The following is a 13,028-nucleotide window of genomic DNA, read 5'->3' as shown; positions in this document are numbered from 1 at the left end:
GACTGCAGGCAGACTGTGCTCTGGCAGGTGCTGGCTGTGGGGACCAGAGAAGAGTCCCCAGCCTTTCCTCCCTGGTTTATGGATGGGGTGTGTGGGGAGAGCCCTCGTGGCTGTGGGAAAGCAGGGAGTGAATCTGGCAGCTCTTGGGTAAGGACACCCGGGCTGCTCACTTCGTTTCTCCTCCCACGTCTTTGATTCTCCTTCTCCTGCCTGCCCAGTGCTGAGCTGGAGCCTGTCACGTCTGACTCTCACACGGAGGGCTTTCCCCAGCTCCTTGCAGACGCTCACAGGCAGGATCCATGCTTCCAGGGCAGAGGAGGTTGTTAAAGAGCCTTTGTGAACTCCCCAAGGTCAGCCAGAACAGACAACATCCACTAATCCAAGGTCATTTCCTGGGCTAAAAGCAATAAAATGTTTTATTGATAAACCGAAGAGGGGAGAATATGCACTAAATCCACTCTCAGACATTGTGGGCCATACCTGGGATGTTCTGCCTTTGCCCTGGCCCTGCCTGGGATAATACACAGGTCTTCATGCTGGAGGGAAAATGTTTTCTGGTAGGGGCTGAGCATTTGGCTGCCTTCCCTGCCTCCTCCCAGCAAGTGGCTGGGCAGTGCCAGGGCATTGCTCCTGAGAAGCGTGTTCCGAGTGCTCCAGCGGCCTTCTGCTGTGAAGGTTTAGCTCCGTTTTAGGGACTGCAGCTCATGTGTGAAGAGGCTCCAGTGTGCAGCATCCTCACCTCCCACCCCAGCGAGCCGTGCTGCCCTCCCTGTTTGGGACTACTGGGGCAGACTGGAGTCTCTCCAGTCAAGTTTGCAGCACAGTGGTTAAAAAAGAAAAGGACTGTGGATGCATGTCAGCCCTCCTTTCTTCCCCCTCCCTGCCCCAAATAATGCCGTTAATAATTAATCGAATGAGAGCTTGCAGCTCCTGGAAAGCTGGCACTGGGACCTCCCTCCTGAACGGAGCTGCTCAGCTGGGCTTAAAACTCTTCAATAGGAATATGAAAGCTCCATCTGTTCGACGTACCCGGCCTTCTGAAGTGACAAGGCTGTCCCTCCCCAGCCAGCATCCCTCTCCCGGCAGAACGGGCGCTGCTGCCCCTGGGGCGGAGGTCTGCCCTGCACCCACCCTGCCTCTGCCCGCAGCAGCGAGCTGCACCCGTGCCAGCTGCTTCTCCCAGCTCCCACCGCCCTTCTCTTCCAGCTGGGACCCTTCCTCCCCTCTGCCCGCCTCCGTTTGCATTAACCCCGAGCTAAGGCCAGGCTTGGGCTCTCTCCTCCTCTCCCGGCAGAGCCGGACTTATCTCTGTAGCAGTTTGCCCCTTGGCTGGGATATTCTGTCCAGGGCTGCGGATCCCTTTGTTCTTGCACACCGCGTGTTCCCCACAGCCCGTTTGTCCCTCGGGGGAGGCAAGGCTGAGCCGTGGGCAGCTTTGCAGCACCCGCTGTGGGGTTGATGGGTGCTGCTGCAGGGGGAGAGCCCGGCTCGGAGGTGCTGGCAGCAGTGGGGACTGGGACAGGGACAGCAGTGGGGACTGGGGCAGGGACAGCAGTGGGACCGGGGCAGGGACAGAAGTGGGGACTGGGGCAGGGACAGCAGTGGGGACTGGGACAGGGACATCAGTGGGACCGGGGCAGGGACAGAAGTGGGGACTGGGACAGGGACAGCAGTGGGGACCGGGGCAGGGACAGAAGTGGGGACTGGGGCAGGGACATCAGTGGGACCGGGGCAGGGACAGCAGTGGGGACCGGGGCAGGGACAGAAGTGGGGACTGGGGCAGGGACAGCAGTGGGACCGGGACAGGGACATCAGTGGGACCGGGGGCGGGGACAGAAGTGGGGACTGGGGCAGGGACATCAGTGGGACGGGGGCAGGGCCAGCAGTGGGGACCGGGGCAGGGACAGAAGTGGGGACTGGGGCAGGGACAGCAGTGGGGACCGGGGCAGGGACAGAAGTGGGGACTGGGGCAGGGACAGCAGTGGGGACTGGGGCAGGGACAGCAGTGGGACCGGGACAGGGACAGCAGTGGGGACAGGGGCAGGGACAGCAGTGGGACCGGGACAGGGACATCAGTGGGACCGGGGCAGGGACAGAAGTGGGGACTGGGACAGGGACATCAGTGGGACCGGGGCAGGGACAGCAGTGGGGACCGGGGCAGGGACAGAAGTGGGGACTGGGGCAGGGACAGCAGTGGGGACTGGGGCAGGGACAGCAGTGGGGACAGGGGCAGGGACAGCAGTGGGACCGGGACAGGGACAGCAGTGGGACCGGGGCAGGGACAGCAGTGGGGACAGGGGCAGGGACAGCAGTGGGACCGGGACAGGGACAGCAGTGGGGACAGGGACAGGGACAGCAGTGGGGACAGGGGCAGGGGCAGCAGCCTGGGCTGCCAGGGCAGCGGGATGGCGAGGTTGAGCTCTGTCCGCCTCCCTGGCAGCCCTGCAGCGAGCTGTGCCTGGCCCTCAAAGGGAGGATTGCCATCAAGATGCCACCGCGATGGGTACAGAGGGGGAAGAGCCTGTGTCTCCTCGAAGGGTGTGGAGAGGGGGAAAGAGGAGTAAACTCCCGGTGGCATTGTTTTCAGAGGAAGTGCTCAGTGTAAATAGAGCTTGTGGGAGAGTTTGTCCCGGGCGGAGATGAAAAGTCCGTGTGACAGGCTCAGGTTATAAATGGCTTCCTTAGATTGATGTGAAATCAAAACATTTCTATTTAGACGAAGAAAATGAAGGGGGATGTTTACTTAGTCTGGAATCTTTAAACAGTGATTTGGGGTGGGGAGCTCGACCTGGGGGGAGGGTGCCTCTGCCTGGCTTTGGGGATCTGGCAGTCCCGACCTTGGGCAGATAGAAAGATCCCTCATCCGGCAACTCAGCTTCTCTCCCTCTGCCTGAGAGAACGAAATACAGGTGCTCTGGTCTCCTCCAACTCAAGGCTCATGTTCAGCATTTCTCTGTAAGAAGGATTTCCCTTCTGCTCGTGGATTTGACAGCCTAAAAGAGGGGAACAGGAATGTTGATAATGTCCCTTCCATTCCATAGACAAGGAAGTAAGGGAATGGAAAGATAAAATAATGTCTCCAGACCTGGAGAGAGGGGTTGCAAGGTTTGCAAGAGAAGCTGGAAGTTCTGATTTCCACCTGTATTGGGACAGGTGAGATGTAGATGTGCAAGAGCCTTGATATTTCAGAGCAAATCCCATTCCAGGAAGGTATCTGAGAGGGTTAGTTTTATAGATCAGGGAAGTGGTATGTTTTCAGAACTTCCTTTATTTTCAGCTTAAACTTTAGGAAAAGATTTTCAAAATGTCAAAGAGAAAAAAATCCCAAACACAAGAAGGGAAAGGAAGGATGTCAAGGCGCAGGGCAGGAGCTGGTGGGCAGAAGCTGGGGAGGTAGAGAGGCAAAGCCAGGGTGTGTGAGATGGAAGGAGGCAGGGCAGGAAAGGAAGACAAGTTGCAGGCTCCCTGGAATTGCTGCATAAGCGGCAAGTGCAGCCTCAGGAACGTCTGCTCCTCTTTTCCTTTGAATAAATATTTATATATTCATTTGCCAGCTGGTGCACACACTTGGCTGCTCACCTCCAGACCAGAATAACGGGATCTGCCTTCCTGGCAGAAAGGGGTAGGGCAGTGAGGATTTAGGCTGCCGAATGTCTGCCTCCCAGTTATCTCCAGCTGTGAGCCATGCTGACCTCACCAGTTAAGTAGGGCTGGCTGTGGTGAGAACGTGGACAGGGAATCACCAGGCAGTGTTGGGGAGAGAGGCTGGTGATTCCGTGCTGACCCAGTGCCCTGGCCCCAGGCAGGCACCGCATGGAGGCTCTGTCCCAGCCACCTGCAGCCAGCAGGGTTCTCCTGGCCCTTGGCCTGAGCCCACAGGCATGAACCCTAAGTGTCCTGGCCAGGCTCCACTTGGAGCTCACAGCAGCCTCCTGAGACTCCCTCTGTGGTACCAGCTGGGCACAGGATCGGCCTTCACTTTGTGCCCTAAATTGTGGGAATGCGATTGGAAGGGAAGGCACCGGCAAACAGAGACCTGCAGCTTTGTGGGCATCTGCCTGTGCCCATCTGTGTGTGCGAGAGCTGCAGGCTTGTGTTGGGGAATGTGTGAAAAAGGAATGCGTGGGGGAAGGCACAGGAATGTATTTTGGGGAGATGGGACTTCTTAACCTGTACGTGTAGGACTGTGTTTACAGAGTGTGCCAGCGCATACACACAGCTCTTTGAACAGCTGTAATTTCTAGATGGGGAGGTACGTGTTTGGGAGCATCGTGTGCTTGCCCTTTGTGAAAGCATGATTGCACGTAGGTGTTGTGCCGGGGGGCGCGTTTGGAAAGTGGAGGAGGACATTTTGCCTCCCTTTGTGCAGGGGGCTGATATATTTGTCGGGGGGTTATTTTTCTTGCAGTCCTTGACAGGGAAGCATGTCTGAAGCTGTCAGGAGTTTACGCTAAGCAGCCACTCTCTGGCTGTTGGACAGCAGGTCTAAAGTTTCAGTCTGTTTGTATTGGGCTGTCATGTTATGGGATTAGGGGCTGTCACGGTGGCTTCTGGGTGCATTGTAGGGGGTCTGATTAATCTCACTGTGCTTCTGTGGAGCAGCACCTCTGTGCTGGTGACAGGGAGGTGTGTGCCACAAGGGACTCCGGTGCAGTGGAGGAACCCGTTCTCATCATTCGAGGTCTGGAGACATGTTCTGTTCGGTCTACACGTGACTGGTCCCTCTTTCAGCACAATGTAAAATACAAGAGCCCATTTTGGATGGACCTCCACCTCCAACAATATACCCACAGTAACTCCTGTGGCATGTATGACCAGCAAGTGTTTTACTGAGTGCTCTTCCTGAGCCCTGGAATGCAGTGCAGGGTCTGCCTTGGCTCTGCTCTGGGGGAAGTGTGCCCACTGCAGCCTTCCATCCTTTAACCCTGCTTAGTCTGGGCATCTCTCAGAGGTATCAGACATAAAGAGAGAAATGAGACAGTGCAGCTGCTTTAGAATAATTATTTTGCTTTTATTTGGGGTTGAACCTTGTTAGTTGTTGGTGCAATAATTATGCAAGTGACTCTGATAGAGACCATTTAGTGCAAGATTCTCTGTGACCTTGAAGTTAAGACCTTACCTTCTTCCTCTCTCCCCCTACCTTCTCTCACCCCTCCTTTACTAGCTGTCACATATGAATAAACTACATTAAAATAACAAACTCACACTAATTAGCTGATTGTGCTGGGAAGTATGAGAGCAGAATTTCCTGTGTGCAAGAGCAAGCAGGCAGAGGGGCCTGATCAGCCACTACCAGCCCACAGCAATTTTCTCCATACCACTGGGACACACCAGTCTTGTTCTGGTGCTCCAGTACACACTCTTTGCCAGGGCTCTTGTCCTCCGTACTGGTTCTTTTAGGCGCACAAGCTCTTTTAGGTGTATTCCTCGCTGTCCCATAGGGTTAGGCTTGGGAAGCTGTTGTCCTTGCTAGAGATGCTTGGGTGCAGTCGCTGGCTGGTGTGGTTTTGGCACCCACTACATCTGGGATAGAGCTGGGAACCTAAAGCAGGTGGTGCTGCAGTCTGAAGGAGAGGGCAGTCTGGGCTTTTAACAAACCCGTGTCCTGCCTCAGCCAGGAACAAAGGTTGGTGCCGTGCTCAGCTGCCTGAGATGTTTGGAGCCTTTAAAGCCCAGTTCTGTCCCAGCACAAATAAGTGCCTTTCTTGTGGCCAGTGGCATATTTTGGTCCCAGCAGGTTCAGAGGATGCTTCTCATAAGCTCTTCTGGCTGGGCTTCCACTCAGAGCTTAGGAAGCACATATTAGCTCCACCTTTCCAAGGATGAGACTGGCCGTGCCTAAAAGCCCGTTGGGTTGGCACCATCCTTTTGCTGTTTGGGTTCAAGTTGTCTGATCCCACTAATGCCCTTCCTTGCTTCTTTCTCCTCTCTCTTCCCAGCTGAAAGAACTATATGCACTGACGCAGCCTCAGGAAAACCCGCGATGGCTGCCAAGCGCAAAGGCGGCCTGAAGCTAAATGCCATCTGTGCCAAGCTGAGCCGCCAAGTCGTCTTCGACCACGGGGGAGCTGAGCAGGCACGTGCGGACAAGGGGCCACAGCAGGAGAGCAGCAACAAGGACCTGTCCCAGCCTGGGACCAAAGAGCTGGGGACAGAGTTTTCAGATGGACTCAGCCGCGTGCAGAAGATTGAGGAGGACAAAAGGAGGGAGGTGATCGAGAAATGGGTGAACGGGGAGTACAACGAGGAGCCCTTGCTGGGGCGAGCAGAGGGCAAGGAATGTAAAGGCACCGAGAGTGCAGAGCTGCCCCCTGAAGGGGTTTACATGGTGCAGCCCAAGGGCTGCAGCGATGAGGAAGATAACGGGGACGAGGCAGACGCTCTGAGGGGCTCACAGGATGGGAACTTCTTGGATGACAGGGATTCAGATGGGCCAGCAAAGGACGATGCCTACCGGTCCTCCAGTGGCGAACCAGGCTCCAAGCTGGGTGCAGGAACCACCTCAGGTAATCCCTCTGTCCCCTCCGTTTCCTGACACAGGGCAGCTTCAGAGTTAGATTTTCTGTGTCCATGCCAGGTCCTGCAGCACTTGGAAGCCAAGGGGGCAGGTGAGAGCCCTGATCCCCTTGCCGAGGCCCGTCATCTTGCTCTTGGGACCATACAGAGTTTGCCTCTGGCTTAGCCTCCCCTTCCCAAGAAGGGTGGTGTGAAGGTGGACGTGGCTGGATAGGTCTTTCCAGACCACAGATCCCTGGGTAGGGTAAATCTCACCCCCCAGACTCCTTCACACCACTCAGATGGCCGTAGCTGTGGTGGGTGCTGGTTTCCTGGTCTTGTATTCCCACAAAAGTGAAGAGAAGCAGAGATTTGTCTTGTGACAAATCCCAGGTGGATTCTGCAGGGTGTCTGCACACGGGCTGGCTGGGTTATCTAAGCACACTCATGGCCACACGTGGCACCTTGATTAGTAGTTACTGACCGTGAAAGCCCCAGGAGGAGCTGGGGGAGGGCCAGGAGCTCTGGCATGGCTGCCTGTTCCGTGGCTGCCGAGGCCAGGCCCCGACCTGTGGGACCTCAGGTGAACTGAGCATGTCCCTGGATGGGCAGCTCCACCTGTGGGGCTGGGCAGGATGGGAGTAGTCACTGGGATGCAGGTTCTGGAGGGAATGGCTGCTGAGGTGTTCCTCCAGGAACCGAACCGGACCGGACCGGGAGGAGCCTGTGGGAGGCCAAACTGAGCCAGGACAAGGCTGGGATGGTCCCCAGAGAGTCCCTGCAGAGCCACCCAGCACTGAACGTCACCATCCCTTCTTGGGGCCTCATGGTCCCTTGGCCCGGGCAGAGGGGCTGAGGTGACGCTCATGTCGTGGTGCTGCTTCTCCTCCCAAGGGGCCCAGTCCTTGAGCCTTGTCCACCATGAGCTCGGGATCCAGCTGGTGAAAATGCCGCTCCCAAACCTCAGTTTCCCCCACCATCTTGTGTGTTCTTCCTCCAGCTATGTATTTCCTATTTTCAGATTGCTTCTGCTTTATTTTGGTGGTTCATTCAAGAGCTGAGTTCAACAAGAGACATTTGGGAAAGCCTCAGATGATTTTCTTGCTCCCTTTCTGATAGCCAGGTTTCCCCCAGATTGATTCAGGGAGGTGTATGAGTGCTAAGCCTTGATAAAAGCTTTGGGTGAATTGAACTCTCTCCATTAGGGCAGAGCAGCTCCCTCCCCATTTGTCACTCAGCTGGGCTGGATCTGTAATTGAAAGATCTTCCCCTAATCTGCTCCACCTGCACGCACCCCTCCCCTGATCTCAGCACTTTGTGAATCCATCAAACTTTCCTCCTTTTGTGTGTGCGCATGTTTTCCTCCTCCTGTTAATAATGCAGCTGAAACTCATCTCCGTCTGTCCGTTCCCCTTCTGGAGAGGCACATTCTCTAGTCTTCACGAGTTCAGTGGCAGCGCACATAATTATGCATATAAGATATAAACAGAGCTGTTTAATTATCCTTCGCCACATCAGTGACAGAGTAATTAACAAACATTGCAAGATCAATGAGGGAAAGTGTGACCTTCAGTTTCCTTTGATAGGAAAGCCCTTGTCGTTCCCAGACACAAGGTGATTGTGCCTGGACTCTGGTTTAGTTTGTTTTAATTCACACCACTCCACCCCACCCCACCATTTGCAGCTTTTATTTGCTATGAAAATTAAAAGGAGGGGAACTTAAATTTTGAAAAAATGTTACCAAACTAAGGAAAATGAAAAGAAGCTGCGGTTTCTCACTGGGGGAAGAGATTTGAGAAAAATACCTTTGCAGGGCTGTATTGTCAAAGGATTATGCAGAAATGGGTAACTGTTCAGGAAGGGGGGGACTTAAGCTTAATTTATATCTAAGGCAGGTAATGGCACAGGAGGGGTCCAGTTTAGATACAGAACCACGTGGGATTTGACTTGCAAACAGACGTGTTGCCACGTCTCGAGCGTCTGCTTCAAGAACCTTGTTATAAATGTCATTTGCAGCATTTCCCTGCAAGCACGAGAAACATCCCTTGCTTTGGAAAGGACAAAGTTATTTTCCTTTACTTTTTCTGTCAGTGTTCAGGAAATGAATTTTCAGCTGCTCATCACCAAGTCCTCTCAAGACCTGATATTACTCTGTGTGAGCTAAATTTATTCCAGCGAGATTTGGAAGTCCCTCTGTCAAAAAGGAGGGATTTTTTTGTCAGAAGTTGGGGGGTTGCAGGAGTCCGATGAAAGGAGAGGAATACAGCTCTGCCCTCCCAGTCAAAGTGGCTCTAGGGGAATCATCACAGAAACCTTGATTTGAAGATTCTGAGCACCAGTTGCTCCCTGTGAGAACAGAGGGTACGAGGTGACAGTGCTGAGCAGTGTTTAAAACTGAGCCCATACTTGCATTGGCTGGAAACTTCTGTGAAAAGCAGGAGCCACACAGAAAACCAAATCCTACACTAACAGGCTTTCTTGATTAGTGGGAAAAGTGGTCCTAATTATATGGGGATGAGAAGGGTTCCTGCTTCCCAGGGTCCTGGTGTGTACACACATTATCCACTTTCTGGGGGTTCAGTTAGTGTCCATGTCTTCCACCAGTACCTCTTGTGGTCTGTTGCCAAACCCTGGCCACATTTGTGTCCTTCCAGGCTGACAGGAAGGCTTGTTGTGGATCAGGCAGAAGCTCACAGAGACTCGAACAATGCTGTTCAAGCCTCATGCTTTGAAATAAGATGGAGTTTCTTTTTGAGCCTCCCCTCGGAAAAACAGGACTAAGGACTCGGTGCTCAGTCTTGCCCTGTGTGCCTCCTTCCTGGTCCACCTAGGGAGCACATTCAGGAGTCACAAAGCTGCTGTCTGTCAGGAGATGGGTGTCACAAGCTGATCTGGACGTGCAGATATATTTCTTCATTCATTCAGGCACCCTCTCTTGCCCACTGACCAGGCTATGCTTCTCTGTGCACATTTATATATATATATATAGCAATGAGATTTCTCAGTGCAGACTCTGACACAGATCCCTTTCCACAATCGTTCACTGACGCACACATACCCAGGCAGATTTTCCTACACATGTTCTTCACTTTCTCTGTTACACAGTGGGCTAAAGCAGTCAGTAGGAGCTTCCCCCTGTACAAGCTTTCGGATCTGCCTTTCTTTTCTTAGCTTCTTGGCTGTCTCTTGGAATATTCATTGGCCCTGTTTTCAAGCAGGAGAGTTTTCTCTTTCTAATTTCCTGGGGAGACTCCACTTAGGAGAGTATACATGCAAAGTGCCAGTTTCTTGCTCATCATTCTATATCCCCCAAGTCTACATATTTTCCCTCCCAAGCAGAATAAAGGACAGATCCCTGGCTGGGATGTCCCATCCCCCAATATCCAGACCTTGCACTCCATTTGGGCTGTTTTGCTTTTCCTTCCATATATAGTGTGCTGCTGCAGGCTATTTTTAGCGCCTTTTTTGCTAGCTTCGGATCCTTTGTGATATGATAGCTGCTCTGAGACACACAGATCTCTGCTCTTTGGCAATGCCCACAAATGGAGAGCAGCGGCAAGGGGAGAGGGAGCCCTTTATTATCACACAGGAAAGGACAGGAAAATGCACTGCAGAGAAGGGGGAGGAAAACCTGGGATAATGCTTCCTGTGGCTTCCAGGATTCCTCGCAGGGAGTGTTTCCCAACTTGTTGTCCTGCTTGGTTTTGTAAGTTGGTGGATATGAGAAGGGTTTTCTGTCAGTTGGGTAGTATCAATTACCTCTTCACCGTTGTCTGAAAGTCTTTATGAAGTGAGATGCTGGGGTCTCATACGATCTTCCTGGTGAGCCAGCTCCCTTCTGTAAGGTGCCTCCACTGGAGGAGACTCTGTCCTTCATGTTAGGTGCCCCAGCAATTGAATGCAGGTTGTCTTAACTTCAGGAGATTTGTTGGGCTCATGGTGGATGAGTAGAGCTGCACTTCCTGGCAGTGAGCAGTGGGAAAGGGCCAGAGCTTCATCTCAAATGTGGGTGAGGAAAGACTGAGCAACACCAGCAAATCAAATCTGTTGATCAAGGAAGGTGTTGTGATCATCTGGAACCAAATCTGAGCAAAGGAAAAGCAGGATTCAAGGTGGATTTGGGGAGTTAAATCCATGACAGTGAAAGTTGAACTCAGACTTCACAAAGCTCAAAGGAAGTTCTGAACCACCCCCCCACCCTTTCCTATAGGCTTGGATTTTGCACCTAACTGTTTACACCAATTGAGGTACAGCCACATGGTAGCAAAGATGGGACACATTGACTTTCAGGGCAGTGGCTAAAGCTAGCAAAAATCACATTTATTAGTTTAATTTCATATCAGATCCTCAGTGTGGTATTCTTTTTCCCCTTGCAGGTTGACACAGGCTGGCTAGAGTTTTTCTGTACAGTGCTCGGAAGTCAGGGCATTATGAGGGAAGCTGGGGGCTGTTTTACAGGTGTAAAAAGAAAGGAAAAGCAGAACAGGGAAAGCAGATTTAACAGAAACAGGAAATTGTTAGATCAGTAGGGATTTCTTGGGTTTGGTCTCTTTTGTTGGGTCACAGGGTTACAATGAAGTGGAAGTGGGGAAAAGAAAAAAAAAAGAGATGAAGAGGAGAACTGCTTTAAGGCAGAATAAAATTTTTTAATATGCTGTGTATTAAAGTTGTCCTGTAGGCAAGTCTTGTGTCTGGACTCAGTGAGGAATGGTTCTGCATTTAACATCCTGTAAGATTAATACCAAGCCATGAGGTTGTGCTATGCCCTGAGCCTGACACTGGAGGGGCATTGCCACCCATTCTGTGACTAACAGGGTGTTTATTCTGGAGTCAGGCATCCCAAATCCCACACAGAATGCTGGGCTTAAGTGTCTGGAACTGGAAGGTCATTTTGGGCTAAACCAGGTCCCAGCAGGTGTGGCTTTGTCCTTTGCCTTGGAGGCTCCAGGCGTGTTCTTCACGCCTTCCCCCAGAACCACGTACACAGGGAACCAGTGTAGCAGCACTTCTGCTGCAGTAAAACAGCTATTCCGGGCAATCCTGGAGCAGGAATGTGACCTTCATGGTCTTGCCCATTTAGTGCCCATCACAGGCAGTCTTTTCCTCCATAGAGTCCTGTGAAAACTGATTTGTGGGAGCTGATGGCTATTGAACTTCAACTGTGCTCATTGACAGGCTCTCGTGTGCGCGGAAATGCTCTCACGTACGTGCCTGCCTGTGCAAGTGGCATCCCTGGCTGTCAGATTCCCCACATCTTAGGGATCTTTTGGATCTACTGACATGTTGTGTGGCAGCATCTTGGTGCCTTTTCCACTGTGTTTCACAGCAGTGTTTTGAGTGGGACTCCAAGGCCAGAAGTTGCCTTCTGCTGCCAGTGCACCTCCCTGTGCTGGCTGCCTGGGAAGGTAGAGTGCTTGCCCATTAGAGCCACAGCAAGTGTTGAGTAAAGATGACGAGGGAGGTTTGAAGAACTCCAGCACACAGTAAATCTTTACTCTGTGGGAGAAAGCAAGAGGGAGAGGAGGAGGAGCACTGTGTCAGACTGAAGCCTAAATGAGGCCAAGCTGGCACATCAGAGCAGTCTTTATTTCCTCATTTACCCTGATATTGGGTGACCTCCAGATGTGTGTTCTTCCCATCCTGGTGACCTGTGAAACTGCCTGAGGGAGTAGGGAAGGGAAGAAGGAAGGGAGAGACCCAAGGAAGGACAGCTTTTCCTCATTCTTCCCCCTGTAATCAGGCTCCATTAGACTAACTCCTTCCTGTCCCTTCCCCAACCCATGCTCCAGAGCACTGGCTTTCTCCCCCTCCCTGGAGCCCACATCAGGACAACAGATTTCTCTCCTCAGTGTAAATCCTGATGTTCCTTACCTATTGGCTATTACCTTCAATCCTGAAGGCTGTTCCTTACCTATTTTTCACCTGTCTGGACTTTCCCCTTTCCTGGTGTTACTGGAAGCTGTTCCTGGCTGCTTGAGAGGCTGCCTGTAGGTTTCCATAGAATTCACTGGACTGGCCCTTTTCCACATGGCAAGTAGTAGCTGTCCAGTTATAGGGACTGAGAAGGAAGAGGGCAAGCTGAGTGAACCCTTACAAAGTTGACAGGGAAGGAAGGACTGCAACAGTGATTGGGAGCTGTCCTGTCTTTGTCTTGCCTTCTCTTCTCCACTCCTTCCTGCACTCCTCATTGCCAAGTTTCTTATGCACACAGCCTTTGCTGCTCTTCCCCTGCCTCAATTCATCTCCATCTCTGCTGCTTTCCTCCTCTCTGCACTATTCTATTCTGACCTCCTCCTGCTCCACCCCATACATTGCCTCGCCCATCTCCCTTATCCATTTCACACCGCACTGTCCTCCCTGCTCTCAGCCCTGCTTGCTCTTCACCAACACACACAGCATTTTCACATGGGTTTTCCCCTTTACACATGCTGCCATCTATCCTCTGTGCACCTCCTTCCATACACAAATATACGCAAGGACAGATCTGTACAAACCTCGGCATATTGGCATTGGTCTCACTTCCAGTAAAATTA

At 52.4% G+C, this 13,028-nt stretch overlaps 1 protein-coding gene across 9 annotated transcripts in view; it reads left to right on the top strand.

The window, feature by feature from the left end:
• CASZ1 (castor zinc finger 1) overlaps window positions 1-13,028 on the top strand; it is a 198,344-nt gene that overhangs the window by 147,527 nt on the left and 37,789 nt on the right. For all 9 annotated transcript variants that reach the window (XM_088066623.1, XM_088066622.1, XM_014259237.2 and 6 more), the window contains one exon: window positions 5,940-6,506. In XM_088066623.1, coding sequence (XP_087922749.1) covers window positions 5,984-6,506 — 523 coding nt within the window. In that variant the 5' untranslated portion in view covers window positions 5,940-5,983. The remainder of the gene's footprint in view (window positions 1-5,939; window positions 6,507-13,028) is intronic.

This window comes from Pseudopodoces humilis, chromosome 24 (assembly GCF_049639895.1).
Source record: "Pseudopodoces humilis isolate 2021_Gansu_Grassland_sample_001 chromosome 24, ASM4963989v1, whole genome shotgun sequence".
In the NCBI taxonomy this organism is placed as follows: domain Eukaryota; kingdom Metazoa; phylum Chordata; class Aves; order Passeriformes; family Paridae; genus Pseudopodoces; species Pseudopodoces humilis.
The sequence above is the reverse complement of the archived record's forward strand: the minus strand, read 5'-3'. Positions and strand labels throughout refer to the sequence as shown.